The following is a 25,540-nucleotide window of genomic DNA, read 5'->3' as shown; positions in this document are numbered from 1 at the left end:
TGCAATATTCAATGTACTAAGTTGAAGTGAGAAAATAAAAACCATAAACTTAACCAGCAGTTGAAGATCATTGCCACGAAAATTACGGGGACAAATACACCTTTGTTAGGGAAAAAAGTTTAATTTCAAGATTAAACTTCAGGAGGACTTTGTGAAACAAACTCTGTAGCTGCATACCAGTGAGAGGAAAGAAACACTGCAGATCAAACTGTCCGTGTTGTCAAAGTCCTAACTGAAGGCGACAGCATGGCCTGAAATGCTACAACATCCAGGTGTGTCCCAGTTCACCTGATCTAACGGTAACATCTGACATTTTGGTTTTCTGTTACATTCCATTAGCCTCTGGCCATAGACGTTACTCCCCCTTCTGCCTCTCAGCACAATGAATATAAAAAATAATATAGCAGTATAACTGAGTGTAATGTCAAGCTTGTGTTGTGTTTAGTTATGTCTGAGCAGCTGATATGAACATCGATGTTTGTAGAGAGGCTGGGGACGCCCTCTGGTGGAGCTTATAAGAAACTGCAGCCTGACACATACTCTCCATAATTAACTGTATCACCAGTCTGTTACTGAAATAAATCACATGAATGTAGGAGTTAATAAACTCCTTACTTCTTACCTTTCAAAGGTCTGTGCTTTATGTTTTTCACAATCATGTGTGGAAATAAGAGTGATAATTATAAATGGAATAAATTAAGGGAGCTTTTCTAAAATATGTGATTTTAATTTCTCTTAAGAGATCTTTGAATGAAATATTTTTATTTATTATTTTAGAAACCTCACAATGGCAGAGAAGGCTTTTCCCGGTGAGGCAATAAGACCTCACTTACAGAGCTGAGAGGTGGAGCAACACTTGAAGAAGTAAATCTTCAACCCAAATGAAAGTGAAGGTTTGTCTGAGCGACAGCAGGACTGCAGTCCAGTCGAGTCTCTCCGTTTGTCTCTGAAGGAAACTTCAACTGAAGCCAACAAAACAGCAGAATCTCTGCCAAACGCTGGTGAGTACGCTGCCCTGCTAACACAACATGCACTGACTGAATATGTGGCCAAAATAAAATCAGTCTGATATTTTTACATTAACATTTGCCAATTTGACACATTTTTTCTTCTTGTCTTGTTTCGTGTACTAGAAAAAACAGTTCTGATACTCCAATGCATCTGAAATGTATTTCATTATAACAGCTAAATCTAATGTAAGAAAATTGTCAAACCAGTTAAACCAGTCCTGCTAAAAGCTAACTAGCTGATGCCCTTTGGTTAGGCCAAAGTACGGAGGATATTATCTGGTTTTATATAACATGTATGAATTGCCTATGAAAACACAGAGCTGACTTGACATGATCTGCACTGTTTCAGAGCACAAGACACATGATGTTGTTCCTCTAAAAGAAGGATGTGAAGGAAAGAAGGCAGAGCTGAGGAAGACAGAGGCTGAACTTCAGCAGATGATCCAGAAGAGACGACTGAAGATTCAGGAGATCACACGCTCAGTGGAGCTCAGTAAGGAAGGTGCAGACAGAGAGACAGCAGGTGGTGTTCAGGTCTTCACCGCTCTGAAGGAGTCTGTTGAGAGAAGCCAGGCCGAGTTCATGGACACCATCAGAGAGAAGCAGAGAAAGACAGAGAAACAGGCTGAAGGCCTCATCAAAGAGCTGGAACAGGAAATCTCTGAGCTGGAGAAGAGAAGCTCTGAGGTGGAGCAGCTCTCACAGTCTGAAGACCACCTCCACCTCCTCCAAAGCTTCCTGTCAGTGAACGCTGCTCCACCCACCAAGGACTGGACAGACGTCAGAGTCCGTCCACCATCATATGAGGGGACTGCAGTGAGAGCTGTGAGTCAGCTGGAGGAGACGCTCAGTAAACTGAAGAAGAATCTGTTTGACCCAACAATAAGACATATTTCTCAGGTTTTTGTTGTCAGAAGAAACCTTTTTAAAAGAATTTTTTTTTTCATATGATAACAAAATATTCATCGTGTGATTGTGATGTATTTGCTTTTTATTACCAGACATCAAATGATTCTGTTTCACAAGAAGCTTTTGGACTCGTTACAACATTTTACTTTTGAACTTTTGATCACAAAACTTTCTCGTTATTTCACAAAAGGTAAATATGTTGTGAATGCGAACTTTTCTTCCTTCAAATTATAAATTGGGAAGTTTTAAACAAAAAAAATAAAATTCCTTTCAGGCCTGGAGCAGTCATATAACATGACTGATAAACATATAACATATAACATGATGATGATCGTGATCGTGAAGTTTGCAGATGATTCAGCTGTGGTCGGACACATCATCAACAGCGACGAGTTCGACTACAGGCAGGAGGTGGAACACCTGGAGTGTTGATGCAGAGAGAACAACCTCTGCATCAGCGTGAAGAAGACTAAGGAGATGATCGTGGACTTCAGAAGGGGAAGACATCTCCGCCTTCCTCCCCTGTACATTGGAGGGACAGCAGTGGAAGTGGTCTCCAGCTTCAGGTACCTGAGCGTCCACATAACGGACGACCTCACCTGGAGCAACAACACTTCCTGCCTCATCAGGAAGGCACACCAGCACCTCTTCTTCCTCAGGAGGCTGAGGCGTGCCGGACTGGGGAGCTCAGCTCTGACATCATTCTACAGATGTGTGGTGGAGAGCGTCCTGTGCTCCTGCATCACTGTGTGGTACAGCAGCTGCTCTGCAGCAGAGAAGAAGGCTCTGCAGAGGGTGGTGAAAGCTGCACAGAAGACTGTGGGACACAGCCTATCCACCACCACAGACATTTACACCTCCAGGTGCAGGAAAAGGGCCTTCTGCATCATGAAGGACCCCACCCACCCCTCACACAAACTGTTTGCCCCTCTCCCCTCAGGCAGGAGGCTGCGGAGCATCAAGAGCAGGACCACCAGACTGAGGAAAAGCTTCTTCCCAGAAGCTGTGAGACTGTTGAACTCTGGAGGACCTCTGCAGCCCCTGCTGCTGCTAACACCCCCACCACCACCATCCTTGAATCCTTGAATGATGTTAATGTGTTGCAGGATGTTTTGATGTCTTGTGGCAGCACCAAGACTCCTCTTGGATTATATGATTATATTTTGTAACAATAAACTCAGGTATTTCATGGATAATTTATATGTTTTAATGTCAAATATATTCATCTAACCTTCATTAAACTTTAACTAAACTGTTGTGCAGACATTATTTGTATTAGATCAATAATATAAACTAATTGAAAATGTAACAATTCTTTATTCTGATCCACATTAGCTTCCACATCCCCAAAACGTCTCCGTTTTTTCCGACATGTTCATGTGCTCCAGTGGATGCAGGAATTTAGTAGTTTTTGTTTGAAAATTAATTTTCAGAAGTTCAGGAGTCAAAATGGGTGAGCATTGAGCCTCAGTGAGCAAACACTGAGAGGAGGAGCAACACTGAAAGAAGAGAAGTGTCAACATCACATTTCCTGAACTGAAAGTGAAAGTTTGTCTGAGCGTCAGCAGGCCTGCAGTCAAGTCGAGTTTCTTTGTTTCTCTCTGAAAGAAAACTTCAACTGAATCCAACAGAAAGCAGAATCTCTGCCAAACGCTGGTGAGTACGCTGCCCTGCAAGCACAACATGCACTCACTAAATACTTGGTCAGACTTAATTTCAAACCACACTTTGATCTCACATCTGTTGTGCCACATAAATTACACTGCTTCAGACAAATGTCAAACTTCTGACGCACAGAAGTTGTAAAATCCTAATCACAGTGACTGCACTCAGGTCAGTTAAGATTAGACAGAATGCAGTCACAGCTGGCTTCATCTTAAGCTAAATTACTCACTGTTTCTGCCTTGTTTCCTGCGCAGAATCTGAGCTCTGCTCAGACAGGAAGTTCCACTCAGGGCCGTAACCAGGGCACATTTGTAACTGAGGTCCATCGGTGCCCGTGGGGGACATGGAGACAAATAGTTTCAGTTGCCTGCAGTCCAGAGAAGCAGCTTCCATATTTTCTCCTGCACATTTCATTCTTAAGGTCTTTTCACTGGTTTTGAAAAGCACAACAGTAGTTATACAACTGAACACAGAAAACACAAATCACATTTTTTCAAATAGTATTTTCACTGGTTTTGGAAAGAGGGACAGAAGTTACCCAACTGGAGGCACACAAAACACAAACACGTATGAATAAAAACGAATAAAGTCACTGGCAGAAATGCAAAATTACCCAACTTTGCCACGTCAGTTAGAAGCTGCTGACTGATGACACTATAACAGAGTTAACCTGTTACACCAGTTTTCTTCTCTTGCACATTTAATGTGTCTGATTCTCTGCTGTGTGCGCAATATGACAACATGAATCAGAATGACTGTCACACTTGTTGTCCTCAGTATGAAGACATGTCTGCTGCCAGCTGTCTGCTGACTGAAGATCAGTTTCTGTGCTCCATCTGTCTGGATGTCTTCACTGATCCTGTCACCACACCATGTGGACACAACTTCTGTAAAACCTGCATCACTCAGCACTGGAATACTAATGTCCAGTGTCAGTGTCCCAGCTGCAAAAAGCTTTTCAACACAAGACCTGAGCTGCAGGTCAATACTTTCATCTCTGAGATGGCAGCTCAGTTCAGACAATCAGCTCAACAGGAAGCCAGCAGCAGCAGCTCACAGCAACAAGTTTCCAAACCAGGAGAAGTTCCCTGTGACGTCTGCACTGGAACCAAACTGAAGGCCCTGAAGTCCTGCCTGGTGTGTCTGGTCTCCTACTGTCAGACTCACCTGCAGCCTCACCTGACAGCTTCAGGCCTGAAAAGACATCAGCTGATCCACCCTGTGGAGAACCTGGAAGGCAGGATGTGCACGCAGCACGACAAACTGCTGGAGCTCTTCTGCAAGACCGACCAGATGTGTGTCTGCATGATCTGCTCTGTTTCAGAGCACAAGACACATGATGTTGTTCCTCTAAAAGAAGAACATGAAGGAAAGAAGGCAGAGCTGAGGAAGACAGAGGCTGAACTTCAGCAGATGATCCAGAAGAGACGACTGAAGATTCAGGAGATCACACGCTCAGTGGAGCTCAGTAAGGAAGGTGCAGACAGAGAGACAGCAGGTGGTGTTCAGGTCTTCACCGCTCTGAAGGAGTCTGTTGAGAGAAGCCAGGCCGAGTTCATGGACACCATCAGAGAGAAGCAGAGAAAGACAGAGAAACAGGCTGAAGGCTTCATCAAAGAGCTGGAACAGGAAATCTCTGAGCTGGAGAAGAGAAGCTCTGAGGTGGAGCAGCTCTCACAGTCTGAAGACCACCTCCACCTCCTCCAAAGCTTCCTGTCAGTGAACGCTGCTCCACCCACCAAGGACTGGACAGACGTCAGAGTCCGTCCACCTTCATATGAGGGGACTGCAGTGAGAGCTGTGAGTCAGCTGGAGGAGACGCTCAGTAAACTGAAGAAGAATCTGTTTGAGGCTGAGTTGAAGAGGGTCCAGCAGTATGCAGTGGATGTGACACTCGATCCTGATACAGCACATCCTCGACTCATCTTGTCTGAAGATGGAAAACAAGTTAAACATGGTGAAGTAAACACGAATCTCCCAAACAACCCAGAGAGATTTGATTATTTTGTCTGTGTCTTAGCCAAGCAGAGTTTCTCTTCAGGAAGGTTTTATTATGAGGTTCAGGTTAAAGGGAAGACTGACTGGGCTTTAGGAGTGGCCAGAGAGTCGATCAACAGGAAGGGCAGAATCAGACTGTGTCCTCACTCCGGTTACTGGGCGATGTGGTTGAGGAATAACAGTGAGTATGTAGCTCTTACTGGCCCTTCAGTCCGTCTCTGTCTGAAGTCTCAGCCTGAGAAGGTGGGGGTGTTTGTGGATTATGAGGAGGGTCTGGTCTCCTTTTATGATGTTGATGCTGCAGCTCTGATCTACTCATTTACTGGCTGCTTCTTCACTGACAAACTCTACCCATTCTTTTGTCCATTCAATGGCAAATTCTACCCATACTTGTGTCCATTCAATGAGAAACTCTACCCATACTTAAGTCCATTTCTAAACAATCAAGGTGAAAACTCCGCCCCTCTGATCATCTCTCCTGTCAGTCACACTGAGTAGAACAACCATTTGATTTTCGACAGAAAGATTCACATCATTTAATGTGAAAAATGTGTATTTATTGGTGATGGATGGTGTGAACATTGTTGTTGCTGTTTATGTCAGATTTTCCTTTTTTCCTGCTCATCAGAGAACAGTTTATTCATAGATAAGAACTGTTGCTTACAAACATACAACACAGAAATACAATATTCAAGTTGTACCTGTAGCTGTAAATAAATGTAAACCCTCTGGCAAATAAGGCACATAAAGTCTGTTATCAAATAGCCGCTATAATAGGAAACACCATAACTGTTAGCATGATTCATCTGTAAATAAACTAAATATGTAAGAAAGATGTTGAATACTTTAATGTTTGTTAAAAAGCTGGCTTTAAAAGTTGAACAGCACGGATGATGTATGAAAGATGGAAAAATTTAATGTTTGAAGTTTCTATCTGAATGAGCACATAAGATTGAAAATGCGTTAGAAAAGAAAAGAAAAGCCTCACTAATCAGCTCACCTCGGTCAGCGGCGTTCCTGCTGCAGACGGTGGTTACCACGGTGACGGTCATTCTGATCAACTCGTAGAGGGACTTCACGTCAGCCATCATCTCTTCTGAGGACTGGACCTCCAAAAGACTGACTGATCGACAGCAGCGCATCAGCAGCCGTCCATGTTGTGGAGTGAAATTACCAAAATAAACAGCTTCAAACCAGGTTTGGTCCCTCGTTCCTCAGGGTCACTAAATAAAACTGAACTACAGCCTTCTGAGCTAACGACCAACGGTTTACAGACTAACTTAAATGCAGGGTTTGCTCAGCAGCCGTGAGTTTTCTTGGTTATCTCAGTCTGTGGCTTTCATCCCATTCATCCAGGAAGGTGCAGACTGGCCCTTAAACCCAGGAGAGGCAGCCATGATGAACATTTCAGTTGCTTCACAGAATAAACACGGAATCATCAGGCACAAGACAATGTTGCACCAGTCACATTTCAGAAGGAACACTGTAATGAACGTGCTGCATGTGTCACATGAAACAACATAGTAAACAACAGTACAGCAGAGTCCAGACTACACACACAAATCTGCAACAGAAAGCAGTGTGGCACAGTCACAAGTCCAGACCACAGGACATCCAGGGTGGTACCAATCCAGACCACAGTCCGGATCATTAGGCACAAGACCACAGTCTGGATTGTGACCATCCTGGATGTTTGAAACAGTTTAATTCACCCACTCAAGTGTTGGTGTGAGAAAACATTTTTCTAAAGTTTCAAACCTTTTTTGAAACAAACAGTTGGTTTGGACTAAGGTCCAAACTGACCAGGCAGATGGATCTCACAAAGTGAGCAGCAGCAGCTGATGATCTGCTGCCTCAGAGAGTTTCAGAGCTGCCTTTGAATTCTGACAATATCTTACAAGTTGTTTCTTTACAGCTTCATTTTAGTTCTGCTATCCAGCCGAAAGCTGATTACTGTTAGTGTTTCCTGTCTGAGAAATACAGTTTCATTTCTTCTTTCATTCCCTCTCTCCTCTCTCTTTCTCTCTCTCTCTCTCTCTCTCGCTCCTCTCCCTCTCTCTCTCTCTCTCTCTCTCTCTCTCTCTCTCTCCCTCTCTCTCTCTCTCTCTCTCCCTCTCTCTCTCTCTCTCTCTCTCTCTGATATGAACAGCCTAAGGCTACATTTGTCTCAGGTGTGCTGTTACCTGCCCAGATGTGTTCATTCTTTCACTGTGGCAGCAGAAGCAGGTAAGCTGTCGTTCACTCTCTTTTAAAGATGTTAAACGTATTTAGAAATCAAAACGTGAGCCTTCTGGTTGTTGTTTCTGCTCTTTGACTGGGGTACGTTTTGCTCTGTAGCAGAAAGTTGTACATTTGGATGTTAGCACATGAACTCATATTTAGTTGAGTGTGAATTTCATGCATGAGTGAGCATCTGTCATAAAGAGGGCAGCTCCAACACATTACCTGCAGCTCCTGCACACAATACGCTCAGCGACAAGCTGCGAAGCTGTCAGTCAGTGAACGCCACATGGAAACTGGAGGAAGGAGAAGAGAGTGACAGAAACATTATTCTTACAACGAGACTGTACTGATGAAGTGTTTTCAGTAACTGTAGAAGAAAACAGATCTCATATGCTCTGATCTTCAGCTGAACTTTAAAATGACTTCACTTGATCGCTTTGATGTTTTCATGGTTTAACTGCTTTAAATAAGTTTGGTTGTTTGGTAGCTTTGTGAATTAGTGGGTCAATCACTAATTTGAAGATTGATGCTTTGATTTTTTCACTGAATCAGTTCAGTTATGTCAATGAAACAAGCTGCTGTCACATTTTGTCAAACATGTATGTTCAGCAGCATCACCGCGAACGTGTTGCAGCACTCATGGATGGAACAAACCGCAAACATGTCTACGTGGTCTGTCAAGACTCACAGTTACACAAGTTGATTTACCATTAGTTTATATTTCAGTGTTTTTCTTACATTGCATTAGCGGTGTTGAGAGGAGGAACATCATTTATGTCATGTTGAAGGTAGCCAGCAGATTTTAACTGTAACAGAGCAAAGACAGACAAGACATGCTGTGAAAATGAGTGAAATGAAACTTTGACGTGCTGTGGTGCTCAAGTGATCTGAAACTGACATTTTATGGTACAAAAACCTCAAATATGCAGTTAAATACAACCCTGGGAGAGATGAAGCTGTCTGTGTCTGTCACTGAACTGCACTCGCTTTTTCTGTGTCACACATCTTACAGTCAGAACTGCTGAATCGGTTTAACGTTCACTGCAACGCTGGCTAATTGGCCTTCAGTGGTAACAGATGAAGCTCCAATGGTTGTTAATGAGGTTCCAGTGGCCATTGATGAGGTTCCAGCGGTTGTGATGAGGTTCCAGTGGTTGCTGATGAGGTTCTAGTAGTTCCTGATGAGGTTCCAGTGGTTCTTAATGAGGTTCCAGTGTTCACTGAGGAGGTTCCAGAGGTCGTTGAGGAGGTTCTGATGATCACTGAGGAGGTTCCAGTGGCTGTTAATGAGGTTCCAGTGGTCATTGATGAGGTTCCAGTAGTTGTTAGTGAGGTTCTAGTGGTTGTTGATGAGGTTCCAATGGTCACTGAGGAGGTTCCAGCAGTTGTTGATGAGGTTCCTGTGGTTGTTAAGGGAGTTCTGATGGTCACTGAGGAGGTTCCAGAGGTCATTGAGGAGGTTCCAATGGCTGTTAATGAGGTTCCAGAGGTTGTTGAGGAGGTTCCAGTAGTTGTTAGTGAGGTTCTAGGGGTTGTTGATGGGGTTCCTGTGGTTCCTGATGAGGATCTAGTAGTTCCTGATGAGGTGAGGTGCTGTTTGAGTTTGTGTTAAGAGAAAGACTGCAGTGAATGAGCTTCCACAGAAATACATAATAATATTAACATTACTTAAATCTGTGTGCATACAGTTAACAAAGCCCAAGAGAGATTCTAAAGAAAGCTGAGTATCCTTCTTCCTCCTGGGAATCAATAAAGTCAACAACAATAAAACAATAACATCCCTGCTGTTACTTTTACAGCCTCGTATTGGTTCAGAACTGCATGTACTGTGCACTGCACAGCACAGTCTGTGCTCAGAGTCACAGTGGAAGCACAGTCAAGTTCAGCAAATCCCCACAACTACTGCTGAGGCCCAGACATTCCCGTTAAAGTTCATCAGTCCCTTCAGGGTTCACAATTTACTGCTGTATGAGGGGAGGGGGGGCAACAAAGGACATGAGCTGGAGTAATATGTAACCCCAAGACCCAGAAACCAACCACAAATACTGCTTTGTACTAAACTTTGTACTGCTTTGTATCTAAACCAGAAAGTTAATAAAACTAGATTTTGACACAATGAGGAGCCACCTTTAAAGCTTCATCATCATTTCATGTCCAAAGGTCTGGACATCTGGAGGTTTGGGGGTGTCTCTAAGGTGTCTCTTTAGGTCTGAGTCTCTGGTTCCTCAGATCAGGTCCCCGATGTTTTAGTCAGTTTTCGGTTACAGTCTGACTATTTTAGAACTTCTGTTGATCACTGATTTATTGTATTTGTGGAAACAAATACTGCAAATATTACTTTGTGTGCTAACACTGAACCCCCAGAACAGAATACATTATGTATTTATTTGTTTGTTAAAGTAGTCTGATCTCAGATCAGGTATCAAACAATAAATTAACAGATTATCTCATCATGAGATTGAACTACAGTTGATTTTTGTGTGTTGGTGTTCCACCAGAGAGACAGAAGCGTCAGAGACCAGCAGGCGGCTCAACACAACATGATCTTCATCATTTTCATCGGTAAGTTAGAAGGAAGGAAGAGAAGAAGGTAGGAAGGAAGGACATAAGGAAGGAAGAGTGAAAGGAAGCAGGGTGTATTGACACAGATATCCAGGCAGGACGCATCAGGTGTGCTGCAGGTACAATCAGACTACAGATACTTTGGGTTTGTTCGGTCTGCAGACGTGTGATCACTTGTTGAACTCTGATGGAGAATTTCTCCACTTGTTATCACTTGTTTTTCCTCTCACTCCTCTCAGTCTGACAGTGTAAGGGATAGTGCCCGACACCCTGCAGCCAATCACAACATGGTATACAAAAATAGACCATCTCGGACCGTACGAGGCTCCAATATGTGGTAACAAACAGGATACGCTGAATATAATTCTTTATCCAGTCTGTGAGTGACTGAGCTGGCGGGAGTCACAATTCAGTGTGAAGATTTTCACCTGGAGATGATGGCTGATAATCTGTAGGTGATAAGGTGAGGAGCTCGGACATCCGGGAGGGGCTCAGAGTAGAGCCGCTGCACCTTCACATCAAGAGGAGCCAGCTGAGGTGGCTCCTGGTGAGGACGCCTCCTGGACATCCCCCTGGGGAGTTGTTCGTCCATCGAGGAGGAGACCCCGGGGCAGATTATACATCTCATCTGGCCTGGGAAGGCCTTGGTGTCGCCCCGGACGACGAGACAAGACGAGACGATCGTCCATGTATGCTGTCAGCTCAGATGGAAGCAGAGAGCTGAACAGTGAATGTGATGCCAGATGATCTCTGACAGCCTGCAGAGGAAGTTCAGAGAGGCCGTGTAGGCTGCTGCAGCTCGTGTTACAGTCGCCACCCTGTGGTGAGGATGAGGCACTGCAGGACTACACTGTGTTGATATTCACATTGTATATCGTGTATTTCTAAAGTCAGAGTCTGCAGACGGCACATCAGATTAGAACAGAACAGGCAGTTTGACTGACTGAAACTGCTTAGCAAGCGTCCATTATCAGGAATTAATGGACACCCAGCAGCCAATCAGGGTCCAGTATTCACCTGGATGTTTAGGATGTTGTTCCATCCCTCTATTTCCACCAAGTGAAATAATCAAACTATTTTTTGGCTGTATTATTTCGTTAGATGAAAATGTTCTTCACGTACGCTGAAACATTTTGCACTCCTTACCGTAAACTCTAAAAATCTGTCCTGCAGTTTTAATTCCAGCAGCTCGGCTCCAGGACTTCCAGGACTACCAGGACCAGTGTCCCGGTGGCTTCTGTAACCCCCAGCTCGGTGACCTGATGGTGGGCCGAGCGTCTCAGCTGTCAGCCTCGTCCACCTGCGGTCTGGACGGAACACAGAACTACTGCATCATCGGATATCTGGAGGTCAGAGGTCAAATTACATCAGGAAGGGAGGGGCTGTCCATCATCAAAGATCAATAAGTCTGTACAGAAGGACTGACTCACCTTGTCTGTGATTCTCTGTGATGAACCGATAAAACCTGTGAGATTCAGTCAGTGTGAGCACAGAATCCAATCCGAGTCCAAATAAGAGCAGGAAGCCACACGAGTCGTATGAGTAAGAGAGAAAGTATGAGCTGAGCTCGTGTGTTTTCTGGCTGATTGATGAGCTTCTGGCTCGCGCTCTGACTTTCATACTCGAACATGTTCTGATCTGTCACTTTACTATCTGATGCTGTTCTCTCCACCCTCAGGAATTAATTCTTCATTCTGCTCTGCTTTATCCCTGCTCTCTTTACAGCCTTCCATGTTTCATTAAAAACTTTGTGTTTCATACAGAATTAAAACATTTGTTACCCTTCCTTCACATTAGATTGGATTCTCATGCATTTCTGTGACTTTCTGGAAAAATACAGAAATGAACACAGAGTCTGCAGCATAAGAGAGCTTTGTTTGAGGAAGTCACTCAGTCGCATCAGCCTGCCACACTTCAGCGACAAGCTGCAGCAGACAGAATCGTCCCGGCCTCTGCACTGATCACTAATCAATAAAGTACAAACTGATTGTATAAGCTTGTTAAAACAAGCTGTATTGAAGTGGTTCAAAGAGTCTGAGGCTGCAAAGGAAAATGAGACTTCATGATCAATAACATGCAACATGGTGATTGTGAATGAAGTATTGATGATGATGATGATTGATCAGTTTGTTTTTCATTGTGCATCAGGAGGAGCAGAAATGCTTCACATGTGACTCACAGCTGCCATACAATCGCTATAGCAACCCCAACAGCCACCGCATCGAGAACATCATCACGACTTTCGACCCCGAGAGGAAAATGAAGTGGTGGCAATCAGAGAACGGTGAGTTCAACACACAACAGGAAGGTAGAAACTTTGGACATTTTGAACAGGATGTTTGGTCTGCAGTCAGAAGTTCTTCCTTCAGTAGTAAATCATCAGGTGAATCGGATCAGACAGAAACACCTGCTGAGAAGGTTCCTCAAAACGAGCTGGCTGTAAATGATTCAGTGTTCAGTTTGTTCTGCACGTTAAAGGTGAAACATGCGACTCTGCTGCCACTAGATGTCGCACTGGAGCACCAGCAGCTCAACCAGCAGCTTATTCAAAATGTTTTCAGTGTAGCTCTAAACTGAGAGTTTGTGACGCCGCGTGAGACCGAGCGTTCAAACTGCCCGTCAGATCAAATAAATGTAGAGAAGTAAAAAGTACAACATCTCCCTGTGAAATGTAGTACAGGGTCTACACTCAGTACCTTACATTTGTACTTAAGTACAGCAGAGTACGTGTCCTGTGCCGACCGAGCGTTCGAACAGCACGTCAGATTGAATAAAGAGCTGAGCAGCTTACAACGCAGAGGGCGTGTGACGTCATCTGTCCACCGCCATCAGTTCCATCATCAATAACCATTCCATTAGTTAGTCACATGATAAATACAATGATTATGTTTACTCACTCGCCTCTGTCGTCTGCAGGGGTCCATCAGGTCAGCATCCGACTGGACCTGGAGACCGTGTTCCAGTTCAGTCACCTGGTCCTCACCTTCAAGGTAAGCACTGCACTGACTTTATATTGCACACTTCCTGTAACACCTGTTCAGGTGAATTATTAATGGTCACAGGCAGTGACTCTGATTGGCTGAAGTGATGTCACCCACCTTTAGTCTCTTCAGCTTCCTGCTCATGTGACTGATCTCGTCATCTCAGTTTCATATCCTCATGTATTTGGCTCCACTCATATTTCCTGACATGAACCGCTGCTCTCTGTCAATATCCTGTGATGTCATTTCCTGCTCTGCAGAGTTTCCGTCCGGCGGCCATGTTGGTGGAGCGTTCCAAGGACTTTGGACGAACTTGGAAAGTTTTCCGTTACTTCGCAGAGGACTGTTCCCTTCATTTCCCGTGGGTGTCCGATCAGCCGGCCGACAGCATCGACGACGTCGTCTGTGACAGCAGATACTCCGGATCGGAGCCGTCCACCGATGGAGAGGTGGCACATTCAACCCAACTTTATTTATACACGCACAACACAAACACAACACTCACCACCACATGAACACACAGAGACAAACTCCAGTAAAAGAAGAAAAATAATTCTGGAGATTATCTCAATGTATTAAAACTGAGAATAAAACCACAGGGAGGTTTTTTACATTCATAACATCCTCTAGAAACACAGCCTGAGAAAAGATATTTATCTGTTTTAATGTGTTTTGAATCTGTTTTATACTTACAAGATGTTTTTCGCCCGTTTGTCCACCAGGTGGTGCTGAAGGCTTTGGATCCCATCTTTGAAATAGAAAATCCATACGCACCAAACATCCAAGGTGAGGTGACGCTGACGCCAGAGCGTCCTACACCCTGATTGGCTGTCACAGGCTGCAGTTAATAAAATCACACACACACACACACACTGCAGTAGCTGTTCTGTACAGGACTGCAATTTCTTTGTTTCCTATTTTGAGTGCAAAAATCTTGATTTGTAAAGTGCAATAAATGTAGAGAAGTAAAAAGTACAACATCTCCCTGTGAAATGTAGCAGAGGGTCTAAACTCAGTACCTTAAATTTGTACTTCGGTAAATGTGAGTAAATGTACTTAGTTACATCCACTGCTGTATCACACACAGATAGAAGAACGTGTTAAACCTTTTAAACGTGTTCATGTCAGTCACAGAAGGAACACGTGACCACATGCTGTCGTCCTCAGATCTGATCACCTTGACAAATATTCGAGTTAACTTCACCAGTCTCTTCACGCTGGGCGACACTCTGCTGGGTCGAAGGCGCAGGAACCCTCAGGACAAATATTACTACGCTCTGTACAACATGGTGGTGCGAGGCAGCTGCTTCTGTCACGGACACGCCGCCCAGTGTACCCCTGTGGACCGAGGACGGGGGGACGTCTTCGCCCAGACCGGCATGGTATGGGCCAGAGGTGGTGCAGATCAGATGTGGACTGGTTTGAATGAGTCCTGTGGACCCTGCAGTCCCCTGAGGTGTTCGTGGTCATTTTGTAGCAGATTAACATGTGATTTAGTGGATTGTAGGGGAAAGTTCTCATTCACTCATAAATGTACGAATATGAATTCCTGCATCGAATATATTACAGGTATGGTTGGTAATTTATTTCAGAAGCTTTTGTTTTTGTACATTTGTTGAAAATCTCTTAACATCCTGACAGAAATCAATCAATGAAATGCTCTGACGATATTTGATCCACGTGAATGATGACTGGACGGCCTGCCTGCCCAGCTTCAAACATCAAAAGCATGTTGTCTGCTCTGCAGGTCCACGGCAGGTGTGTCTGCCAGCACAACACAGCTGGAGAGAACTGTGAGAGATGTCAGGACTTTCACCACGACTCCCCCTGGAGGCCTGGAGGACAAAACACAGCCAACATCTGCAGGAGTAAAAGAAATACTTTCATCTTTAAGTTGACATAAAATATAAACTGAGTCACCAAGAGATCTGCAAAAAGTTTTGTTTCGTCTGCAGAAACAAGACTCAGAACATAACCGAATCACAGATAAAAAATGTTTTGTAAAATACTTTCATTGTGTAATTTGTTTTGTTATGTCAGTAATGATCTTCAGTTTTCAGATTTGATTCTTCAGAGAAAGGCTTCTTCTTGTTTGAGTTCATGATGGCGTCTTGGTGTTTCGTGTCTCTCAGGATGTGACTGTCACGGTCACTCGGACTCCTGCCATTTCGATCCCGCTCGTTTCGAAGCGACCGGCGGCGTGAGCGGCGGCGTGTGTGACGACTGCCGCCATGACAGGACGGGGCCTCAGTGTGAACAGTGTCGAGCTTTTCTGTATCAGGACCCACAGAGGGCGGCGGACGACCCGTACGCCTGCATACGTAGGCCACGCTTTCATTTACTTGCTCGTGGTTGCAAACATTTCACATCTCTTCTTCCATCATTTGAATTTTTTCAATAAATTCACAAATTCTCAGTTCATAAAGTGTGAATGTAACTGGGGATGCGTGAGACTCAAGTGTGACCCTGAGGTCATAAGTTATTCACTTCATGGCCGGAGGTTAAACGAGTCCATGGACAGATTATTGGACAAGTGAATTTCCCCACTGCGGGATCAATAAAGTTCATCTTTATCTTATTAGATTTTAACTTACATTTCCTGTGTTTCAGCCTGTGACTGCGATCCGGCCGGTTCTCAGCTGGGCGGGCTGTGCGACGCCCTGAGTGGTCGCTGTGTCTGCAAAGAAAACGTGGACGGTGAACGCTGCGATCGCTGCAAACGTGGCTTCTTTAACCTGAGGCAGGACGACCCTGCTGGCTGTCAGGGTGGGGAACAACGTTTATTCACTTTAAGAATCCAACGGCAGTGAAGCAGAGAAACTGCTGCTTTGATTCAATAGAGAGGATTTATAATGTGTGTGTGTGTGTGTGTGTGTGTGTGTGTTCATCAGCTTGCAGGTGTCACGTTTTGGGGAGTGTCGGGTCATGTGATCAGCAGACAGGAAGTTGCGAATGTGACCGTTTGGCGAGTGGGCCACTGTGCGATCGATGTGTGGTAGGTTTCATCTTAAAGGAGCAGTCTGTCAAATAAATGTGTCTTTTAGCGACCTCTGTTGGCTGCTGCAGAGAACCACAAACATCTGCTACATTCAAAACATCAAATGAAGACAAGACAACAAAAAATACAAATTAATATTCTGTCATAGAAACTACAAATTAAAGTGACTTCGATAAACAAAAAAGAAGTCTGAGTATAAAACCGTTTTACGGGAATATTTATCTTTATCTGTGTGTTCAGCACAAACTGATGAGCTGGTCGTTTTACAGCCAACAGAGGAAGATGATAATCTTTTTTTTTAATTGAAAGTCATATTTTACTGCGTTCCTGTGTGTGTTTTGTGATCAGGCAGGTTTCTGGGGTTTGGGAAACTCAATGTTCAGATGTTCGCCCTGCGACTGTGATATCGGAGGAGCTCGCAGCACCACGTATGACTTTTTACAGTCTGAATCTGTCTTTTACTGCAAGGTCGTGAGTGAAATAATAAAATCAAACTAATGATGAAGGTCAGTTTTACTTCTGCAGCCCAGAGGACACTTTCTACCAGAAAAAGACAAACTGCACAGAATAACCCTTTAACAGGAAGGCCAACAGAGGAGGGAGCCTCCCTTATCGATGTTAACTTTGACTGGATAAAACATGAACGACCTGTAATATTATTTATTGTTTCTCAAATGAGAAGCGAAGCAGCAAATGTGCAGAGACTGAAGGTGTTGACTTCCTGTCTCTTCAGGTGTTCTCCAGAGGACGGACAGTGTCACTGTTTACCTAACATGGTGGGTCGGCGCTGCTCTGACCCCGCCCATGGGTACTTCCTGCCTGCACTGGACTACTTCCTGTACGAGGCGGAGCTCGCCGCTCCGCTGTATGGGGGAAGTTCTTCTTCTCCTTCGCCTACATCGCCTTCATCTTCTTCTTCTCTGGTGCGAAACAATGACGAGTTAACGAGACAATCAAAGAGATAAGAAACAGTATCAGTAATTATGTGTGTTTTACACGTAGTATTTGTATGTGTTTTCAGCTGAATCCGGGTATTTTACCAAAGTGTGAGCAGTATTTCAGAGAACAGGGTTATGACTTCAAGCTCAGCAATGGACGGGTCGTTGTGGTTCGAAGGACTCGACGGCGTGCCCGCCGGAGAAGACAGGGCCAGGTGAGACGTCTGATCCATTTCCTGTTACCCCTTAGTTTAAACCAATGGAGGGCTTCTGTCTAACCTCTCAGCCAATCAGATCACCCTGCTCAGGCTTGAGTGTCACTGATGGGGTTTCTTCGCCCTGCAGCAGAGCAGCATCCCTCTGGACCCGGGTCACGCCCTGCAGATCATTCCCCGTCAGAGAACAGCTGATCAGCCAGTCACCTGGACTGGCCTGGGACTGGTCAGGGTGCTGGAGGGGGCAGGGCTTAAGTTCACCGTAGACAATCTCCCATCATCGATGGATTACCAGCTGGTGATTCGCTACGAACCAGAGGTGAGAACTGTTCAAAACCCGGTCCTGGTCCTGGTCCTGGTCCTGATTCTGGCTCTTGTTCTTGTTCTAATGCTGGCTGCTGAGCTAACACTGACTGACTTTTTACAGACAAATGTTAATTTTAAAATGATATTTTTCTTTTTCAAATTAAAAACCAAAAAGGATCAAGGGATAATTTTCTGAATAATTACGTGACTTTATTCACACTCTCATGTGTTAAGAATTTAAAAGGAAACTTTGGCTGCAGGATGACTTTCATTCTCTTGCTGCTTTAATGTGAAATTCCTCTTCTGTATTGTAACATCTGCTGATCTTCCCCTGCAGGCGCCCTCTGATTGGCTGGCTTTAGTCTTCATCACCACAGTGTCACGAGGCGACGGCCGCTGCAGCAGCGACCCGACAGGAAGTAAAACTCTGGTCCTACCTGGAAACTCCAGGTGAGACGCAGTCAGTAAACAACAGAGAAGCTTTTGAACTGCAGGAAGGTCACATGACGGATCAGACATGAAATAAATTCACTTAAAGACACAGTAACCAATACTGCAATTATAATATAATAATATATATATAATATTACAAAACTCATTTCACTTTGATTTGGCCAGAAACAGAAGTGATCTCCACATGTCCCTCAGCGTGGGACAGGGTCACACCTAAATGTAGGTGCTGAGCATCACATTTAAATGTGCTTTATCACGAGCTCGACTGAGCAGCTGTCACGTCAGAAATAACCAGGAGGCCCTGAGTGGGAAAACTCACGCTCGTGTGGCCGCTTGTCTTTTGGTGTGTAGGCTTACGTGTCGTGTTGTTACCGCTGTCTGCCTCCAGGGGGGCTGTGCTGGACTCTCCAGTGTGTCTGAACGCGGGAGGTCGCTACCTCGTGGACGTAGTCTTCCACAGACAACCAGGACCCGATGCCTCCTCCAGCTCTCACATCCTGATGGACTCGGTGAGGAAGTCTTCATGTCCTACCAAAGCTCACAGCTGACGGTTCACTACGAAGGAACACATTAAGAGTCTGTCTAACAAACATCAAAAACTATCAACTTATCTATTGAATTATTAATTGTATATTTTTTAGATGGGTCTGATTCCCAGCATCGAGTCTGTTCAAGATTTCTGCTCCCAGAGTGATCTCGACTCTTTCCGTCGCTTTCGATGCATTGGACTGGCGGCTGAGCTCAACCCGTACGAGTCTCCACCGGAAGTCTGTGAGGGACTCATCAAGAGCATGTCAGCCCGAGTCCACAACGGAGCAGTTCGTAAGTGGTTCAAAGTGAAACCGCCATGTATCTGCTCATGTAAATAGTGTCACATGACTTTTACCTGTCCCCAGGCTGCAGGTGTAACACTGTCGGCTCGCTCGGGCCGTCCTGCAGTAAGCTGGGAGGGCTCTGTGAGTGTAAACCCAATGTGATTGGCCGTTGTTGTGACACCTGTGCACCTCTGACGTTTGGTTTTGGACCTGACGGCTGCACACGTAAGGAGCCCTCACATCCAGCTCGAAAGACATTTCTGAAATGATTTTAAATGATTTTACCTTTAAAGAAAACGTGACGTAAAGTAGCTGTTGATGGGTTTTTCCCTCTGCTGTCTTTTTGCAGCTTGTGAGTGTGACCCTCGTGGTTCGGTGTCGGAGCTGTGCGATCAGGTCAGAGGTCAGTGTGCGTGTCGCTCAGAGCTGACTGGTCGGCGCTGTGACCGCTGTCAGCCGGGATTCTGGGGTTTCCCGCTCTGTCGACCGTGCGAATGTAACGGACTGTCGGAGGTTTGTGATGACGAGACCGGAGAGTGTCTGGACTGCAGGGAGCACGCCACCGGACCAAACTGTGACAGGTTTTATGCTCATAAATACACTTTGCACATGTATCATGGTACCCCTAAACATGTATAACACCAAACCAAACTGTGACAGGTGTCACAGGTGACTTTACAAAGGGTGGACTGGGTCATGTATGATGTACGTCATGCATCTGTCATCACGTAGCTGTGTGTTGTGTGTTGTGTGTTGTGTGTTGTGTGGTTATATGTTGTTGTAACTTCTTGATGACATCATAAACACACTGATGGACTTTCATCAGTTCATATGTTCATGAATCTTGTTTGGACCTTCTGCATATTTTACTCTTCCTACTGTTTCAGTCCTGTCAATGTTGTGGTTCTGATGACACACCTGTGTTGCTGCAGGTGTGTGGTGGGTTACTATGGCAACCCCGTCTCCAGACAGCCCTGTCGGCCCTGCTTGTGTCCCGACGTTCAGGGCAGCGGACGATTCTTTGCCGCTTCCTGTCAACCTGACCCACAATCCCTCAGTCTGACCTGTAACTGCAGGGAGGGGCACACAGGTATGAGCTGACCTCTGTGCCTGACCCATGTACCTGTCTGTACTCACTCAGGTGAGCTCCCGCCCAGGGTCAGGGTTCTGAACAACTGGGACCAGTCCCAGACCAATATAACAGGTGTCACTGTGAGTCAGTGTTCAGGTGTGTCAGACACTCTGGCGTAGCAGAGTGTCACTTCGCTTATGTGCATCATTCTTTGCTTTTCACCGTGTGAACACAGTGAATATGATCCAGTGTGACTCTTTCAGGTCCACGCTGTGACAGGTGCAGCCCTGGTTTCTATGGCAACCTGGCTTTGACAGGTGCCCACTGTGAGGAGTGTCCCTGCAACAACAACATCGACCCAAACGACCGCAACGCCTGCGACGGCCTGACAGGAGAATGTCTGCACTGCCTGCACAACACGATGGGACCCCACTGCCAGGACTGCAAACCTGGTTACTACGGCAACGCCCTGGACCAGCACTGTAAAGGTAAAGAGAAGCATGAAAAATGAGCAAGATGATATGTAATGGGCTCCAGATCCCTCGCCATCTCCCCGGGACAAGTCTTTACAGCACACTACCTGACTAGCATTGTCTGCAAGTCTTTATCCCCAACAAGGCTGTGGCCTTATGTCACACCGTCTGACTGACCCTGACCGGGTGTACGTGACCCTGACCAGGTGTACGTCAGGCCACCATCAGCCGTGGTCTCCCACCTCTGCTTGAGGTTGCTCTGTCACAAAAGTGCTGTATCATAAAGGCTTTCAAAATCGCCCTGCCTGACCCTTCGTTCTGGATGACACAACCAGGAGCTGTTGTCCTTGAAACAAGGCTTTCAGGACCATGTTCATGATCCAGGATCACAATAACCTCTCCACCTCCATTCAAACATACATGAAAATACTGATAGGAGATATAGGAGGGCTGAGTTCTAAAGATGGGGGTTCAAAGTTTGTGACTGCTGGACTGATAAGTTTTCTTAAAATCACAACAAGATTTTTCTGTGTGTCTGATATGACATGTATGTGACATATCACTTACTTCCCAGAATGCTCCTGTGACCGGCGGGGAACGGAGGTGACTCAGTGTCCTCTGGGAAGTCCCTGTTTCTGTGATTCAAGGACGGGACAGTGTCCCTGCAGGGCGGGGGTGGTGGGCGTCCTCTGTGACGAGTGTGAGGACGGATACTGGAACCTGGACGGAGTGTCGGGATGTCAACCCTGCAGCTGTGATCCCGTTAACTCTTTCTCCAACATCTGTAACAAGGCAAGACCACCACCAAACACAAACACTGTCCTGGTCAAGTCAACATGTGATGTTATTTACTTCACGCTGCAGAACAGGATTACTTTAAGTTTCCAAGTTCAGATTAAACATGCTGGAATGTTTAACTTAACAGCAACTTACCATAAAATAAGTGTTTCCCAGCCAACACGTTAAAGTGAGCCCCACATACTGACTGTTCGATGGGGCCTCAGTCGTCTGCACTCTGAGCACCTGGTGTTACGTAATGTGGCAGGTGGGATCTCCTGGCAGAAGAGAGTAACTCTCTCTATCACATAGCACCAACACTGGATCTTCAGCTGAGAAGCTAACTCCCTAACTAAGTTGTTTCCCTCGTGGAATATGACAGCTACAGTAGCTTGTGAAACAGCTGACTTTACTGTTCAATAGACCACAAAAGGAAAAATGGAAAAATGATGACCCTTGAGCAGACTGCTTGTGGGGGTTGGCCTCAAAAACAAAAACACAACTTTATAATTGACTGACAGGTGACACTGGATCATATTTTATGGAGAAAGATTTTTCCTGATCAACAGACAACTTGCTGTTGGCTAGTTAGCTCAGTTAGCCTGCAGCCAGTGGGCCTGCTGGCTGACTCTCTTCTTTGTCCTGCTCCCCATCATTCCCATGAAAACTTCCTCCTTCCAGTGATACAAAGCTTGGTCCTGAACCAGATGTAAAATAAGTAGTAATTATTCACAGGAGATGAACAATTGGTGAGAAAATGCTAACTGAACGAAGCGATGATGCATTCAGGTGACAGGACAGTGTCCATGCAGACCCGAGTTTGGAGGAAGACAGTGCGATGAATGTGGAGAAAATCATTTTGGGAATCCAGACCTGCAGTGTATCTGTGAGTGGAAACAATGTGGCTTTGAGTCCTTCTGTGACAGAGCTCTAGATTGTTTTTATTTAAACTTCTCATGTCTGGTTCTCAGCGTGCGACTGCAACTTGGAGGGAACCGAGCGTCCATCATGTGACCCTGAAACTGGCGAGTGCATCTGTCGGATTGGAGTCACTGGTATTTTCTGCGATGAGTGCGCTCCCGGCTATGACTCAGCGTTCCCGGCCTGCAAGAAGTGCCATCCCTGCACCGCCCTGTGGGCCGAAAACGTCACGGATGTCCAGCGAGCCACCCAGATGATGAGAACCTTAATCCCTCACCAAGGCGAAGACCTGCCACCTGGAGACAGCCACCATCTGCAGCGAATCCTGGAGATGCACTCCAAGTTGGACAGTCTCTCCAACCTGACAGGAATCTCTCCACCAAAGGTGGAGAAGATGGAGAAGCTGTATGCAATGATCAGGTGAGCTATTCTTATCTTAAAGAAAGATTCTGTAGTTTTACAGCCTCGTACAGATTAATGTTGTCGGTCTTTCAGCTGTTGTTTTCACATCCAGCGTTAGCTCGTCTCAGCCACTGACCGTATATAAAGATGGATGACATGAGAGCTACCCAAAAGTGAAGCCAGAACATCTGGACGCCCCCTGGTGGCTGGCTGCAGTACAGCTCATAAACCTCTCCCCCTCCATATTAGCAGATAGGACATGAGCCAAATTTAAAAGTCTGTTTTATGTCATTTTATGTAGTTCTTTTCATACTGATGTTTGTTCAAGCGTTCATTTTTCTGACACGTTTGGTTTTATTTAGTTATGTGATGCAATAAGGAAGATGGCTGAAACATCACAGACTCCAAATGACGTCACCACAAGATGGCAGCACTCATTTCCAGGATATTTTGGCTTGTGAGGAGATGGAGATGCATCATTGATCTTTGTATATGCCAGTGGTGTCACAATCACATAATATTTCACAAAAACACTGTGTTTTCATCTCATGTTAAACCTGAAAACAAAGATTTTATGTGAATACATTTTTTGCAGGCGTCTGTAGGTCCGTCCTTTCTCTGTGAAACATTAAACTCAGCATTATGAGATTTTTAAATGTTTTCCTTTCACAGGAAGCTTAAAGACGCGATCGACCCGAATGTGATCATCATTGACCCGTCTCCTCTACTCAACACTGAAATTGACAACATTCGTTTGGAGTTCAACAGGCTGCTGAACAGCCTGAAGGAGAAACTTGTTGAGGATCCAGACAGCGACGATGAAAACCTGGAGGGTACAGAGATGTTCTAGTAATTTCTGAACTCACTAAAAAGCCAGATGATTACTCTCTGAATATGTTTTCTTTTTTGTTTCTGGTATCCTTGCAGATGTTTTTTGTATTGTTTTGTTTCTTTTTGCTAATGCTAATGCTAGCATCCTGGCTGCTGTCCAAAGTCAGACGCAACCACAAGAATCCCAATTCAAACTGCAGATTTTGATCTCCGTGCTGTGATAAAGGCAAAGTAAAACACCTGGTTGAGAAGACAGACTTTGTTACTCACTGATCTCGTATACAGAATCCACCTCAGCGTCAGTTCCAAGCCTTCTCAGGTCCCAGTGGTAAAAGGAAACGAGGTATCTCAGGAGTACCAGACTTCAACGCAGTACTGAAGCTTTCTCCGTCAAGTGAATGTCCACCTATTCACACTTGTTTTACGTCGGTTTCTGTCACTCCCCCTTTGCGCCTGCTATGCATCCTCAGTCACATCAGCACCAGCTGAGCAGAAATCACTCGAGTTTATCACAGAACAGACTGTGCTGCTTTACCAGCTCCACTTCTTCTTCAGTTGATTTCTGAACCCAATGTGTCCTCTGATCCCACTGTAGAGCTGTTGGATGAGATCCAGAAGCTTCATAAAGCCTTCATGTCAGATGAGAAGAGAGTGAGAAATGCCAACAAAGCTCTAGAAGACTCCATGGACACCAGACAGGAAGTCAAACAAAAACTGAGCACATGCAGCAGCAGAGGAGACCTGGCGCCACTGGAGAAGAAGGTCAAAGAGCTCAGCGTGGTCGACCTCAACCGAAAGGTTAGTATTAACCCAAGCTGTCGCATGACCTCAACTGAAACATCTGATGAGCCATGTGATTCACACATCAGCCAATCAGAGGTCTGTATGAAGTAGCTCCTGTGTTTATGCGTCCAGTATGTTCAGAGTCGAAGTGAATGAGCCTCTTCATGTGGTCTGATGCAGGTCTGTGGAGCACCGGGTCTGAACAACTGCTCAGGATGTGGTGGAGCTCTGTGTACTCTGGGTCTGGGAAGAAGGAAATGTGGAGGCCCAAACTGTGACGGAGTTGCTCCTGTCAGTCAGAGAGCTTCAGAGGCAGCAGAGAGAGCGAAGGACCAACTCCTCACACTCCCATCCAGACTGCAGGAGTCCCAGAACAAGGCAGGTTTACACTGCACTATGTGTGTCACTGCATTAAAACTAAAAAGGAGGTTGATGATGGAAGAACATCCTTTACATTGAAATACATGTTTCTGTTTCCTCTGGGTCAGATCAATGATGCCAAACAGGCAGCTCAGGACACCAAATCCCAGGCCATAAACCTGCAGGGCCGCATCAACAACAGCATGCAGTCCTTCGAGAGAGAGAAGAATAAAACCAAAGAGCTCATACAGCAAGTCAAAGACTACCTGATGGGTCAGTGCTCAGGTGATGCTGCAGGAACCAGGTCCTCACCTGGAGGCCTCAGGTTCGGTCATTTGCTCAGTTTATAGAGGGAGGGATTCTTATGATGTGAGTCGTCCATAATTGTTTGATTTTCAGGCACTAACGTATTACTGAGCTTCAAGCCAGATGTAAGTCAGATACATCAGAGCTTTCAGAAAAACCTCAGTGTCAGTGCAAACATACATAACGTAAAGACAGATTTATAGTGATATTCTACTTTAACAACAGCTCTCATACAACTGAAATAAAATTCATGTTTTCTCCTTGACAGATGAAATGGTTCCTCCAGAGGACATCGAGAAAGTGGCCCAAGCTGTTCTGAAAATTCAGCTGCCGCTATCACCTGGTCAGATTCAATCAATGATCAATGACATCAATAATCTGCTGTCCAATGCCACCAGTTTCCAGGGCAACCTGGAGAACCTGAAGGAGCAAGCCAAGATCACCCAGGAGCTCCTGAAGAAAGCTCAGGAACTCAAGTCAGTGTCTGAAAACATGAAATAACTGTTAAAAAAGCATGATATGTCTGCAAAACACAGCTCTAA

At 45.2% G+C, this 25,540-nt stretch overlaps 2 protein-coding genes and 2 long non-coding RNA genes across 6 annotated transcripts in view; 2 read left to right on the top strand and 2 right to left on the bottom strand.

Moving 5' to 3' along the window:
- The first annotated feature begins 849 nt into the window (after positions 1 to 849).
- Positions 850 to 6,941, top strand: LOC124062120 (E3 ubiquitin-protein ligase TRIM39-like). Of its 3 annotated transcripts, none has more exons than XM_046394641.1 (2): positions 850 to 1,001; positions 4,362 to 6,941. In XM_046394641.1, the coding sequence occupies exon 2, from the start codon at positions 4,371 to 4,373 to the stop codon at positions 6,078 to 6,080; it is 1,710 nt and encodes a 569-aa protein (XP_046250597.1). In that variant the 5' UTR covers positions 850 to 1,001; positions 4,362 to 4,370; the 3' UTR covers positions 6,081 to 6,941. The 3 variants fall into 3 exon arrangements, with proteins under 3 accessions (XP_046250597.1, XP_046250596.1, XP_046250598.1); XM_046394640.1 differs by lacking the exon at positions 850 to 1,001 and adding an exon at positions 3,468 to 3,575; XM_046394642.1 differs by lacking the exon at positions 850 to 1,001 and having other exon boundaries at positions 3,652 to 5,976; positions 6,011 to 6,061.
- A 3,365-nt stretch (positions 6,942 to 10,306) lies between these two features.
- The window catches only part of lamb4 (laminin, beta 4), an 18,384-nt gene continuing 3,150 nt past the window's right edge, over positions 10,307 to 25,540 (top strand). The window contains exons 1-30 of the mRNA XM_046394643.1: positions 10,307 to 10,367; positions 11,541 to 11,716; positions 12,516 to 12,651; positions 13,284 to 13,357; positions 13,609 to 13,797; positions 14,071 to 14,134; positions 14,516 to 14,730; positions 15,096 to 15,216; positions 15,481 to 15,669; positions 15,959 to 16,114; positions 16,240 to 16,343; positions 16,695 to 16,774; positions 17,080 to 17,269; positions 17,368 to 17,499; positions 17,630 to 17,818; positions 18,143 to 18,255; positions 18,647 to 18,767; positions 18,900 to 19,080; positions 19,155 to 19,298; positions 19,423 to 19,654; positions 20,006 to 20,163; positions 20,409 to 20,633; positions 21,193 to 21,410; positions 22,185 to 22,281; positions 22,367 to 22,736; positions 23,391 to 23,551; positions 24,145 to 24,347; positions 24,513 to 24,710; positions 24,821 to 24,965; positions 25,267 to 25,474. Of these exons, the coding sequence (XP_046250599.1) occupies positions 10,346 to 10,367; positions 11,541 to 11,716; positions 12,516 to 12,651; positions 13,284 to 13,357; positions 13,609 to 13,797; positions 14,071 to 14,134; positions 14,516 to 14,730; positions 15,096 to 15,216; positions 15,481 to 15,669; positions 15,959 to 16,114; positions 16,240 to 16,343; positions 16,695 to 16,774; positions 17,080 to 17,269; positions 17,368 to 17,499; positions 17,630 to 17,818; positions 18,143 to 18,255; positions 18,647 to 18,767; positions 18,900 to 19,080; positions 19,155 to 19,298; positions 19,423 to 19,654; positions 20,006 to 20,163; positions 20,409 to 20,633; positions 21,193 to 21,410; positions 22,185 to 22,281; positions 22,367 to 22,736; positions 23,391 to 23,551; positions 24,145 to 24,347; positions 24,513 to 24,710; positions 24,821 to 24,965; positions 25,267 to 25,474 (4,811 nt within the window). The 5' untranslated portion in view covers positions 10,307 to 10,345. The remainder of the gene's footprint in view (positions 10,368 to 11,540; positions 11,717 to 12,515; positions 12,652 to 13,283; positions 13,358 to 13,608; positions 13,798 to 14,070; positions 14,135 to 14,515; positions 14,731 to 15,095; positions 15,217 to 15,480; positions 15,670 to 15,958; positions 16,115 to 16,239; positions 16,344 to 16,694; positions 16,775 to 17,079; positions 17,270 to 17,367; positions 17,500 to 17,629; positions 17,819 to 18,142; positions 18,256 to 18,646; positions 18,768 to 18,899; positions 19,081 to 19,154; positions 19,299 to 19,422; positions 19,655 to 20,005; positions 20,164 to 20,408; positions 20,634 to 21,192; positions 21,411 to 22,184; positions 22,282 to 22,366; positions 22,737 to 23,390; positions 23,552 to 24,144; positions 24,348 to 24,512; positions 24,711 to 24,820; positions 24,966 to 25,266; positions 25,475 to 25,540) is intronic.
- On the bottom strand, positions 14,910 to 16,318 carry LOC124062123. The gene is made up of 2 exons (XR_006843865.1): positions 15,943 to 16,318; positions 14,910 to 15,208 (listed from the first exon to the last, which is right to left on the bottom strand). It is a non-coding gene; the product is annotated as an uncharacterized LOC124062123 (long non-coding RNA).
- Positions 17,905 to 21,682, bottom strand: LOC124062124. The gene is made up of 4 exons (XR_006843866.1): positions 21,552 to 21,682; positions 21,186 to 21,400; positions 18,616 to 18,813; positions 17,905 to 18,242 (listed from the first exon to the last, which is right to left on the bottom strand). It is a non-coding gene; the product is annotated as an uncharacterized LOC124062124 (long non-coding RNA).

Source organism: Scatophagus argus, chromosome 7, assembly GCF_020382885.2.
Source record: "Scatophagus argus isolate fScaArg1 chromosome 7, fScaArg1.pri, whole genome shotgun sequence".
Lineage (NCBI taxonomy): Eukaryota > Metazoa > Chordata > Actinopteri > Scatophagidae > Scatophagus > Scatophagus argus.
The sequence above is the reverse complement of the archived record's forward strand: the minus strand, read 5'-3'. Positions and strand labels throughout refer to the sequence as shown.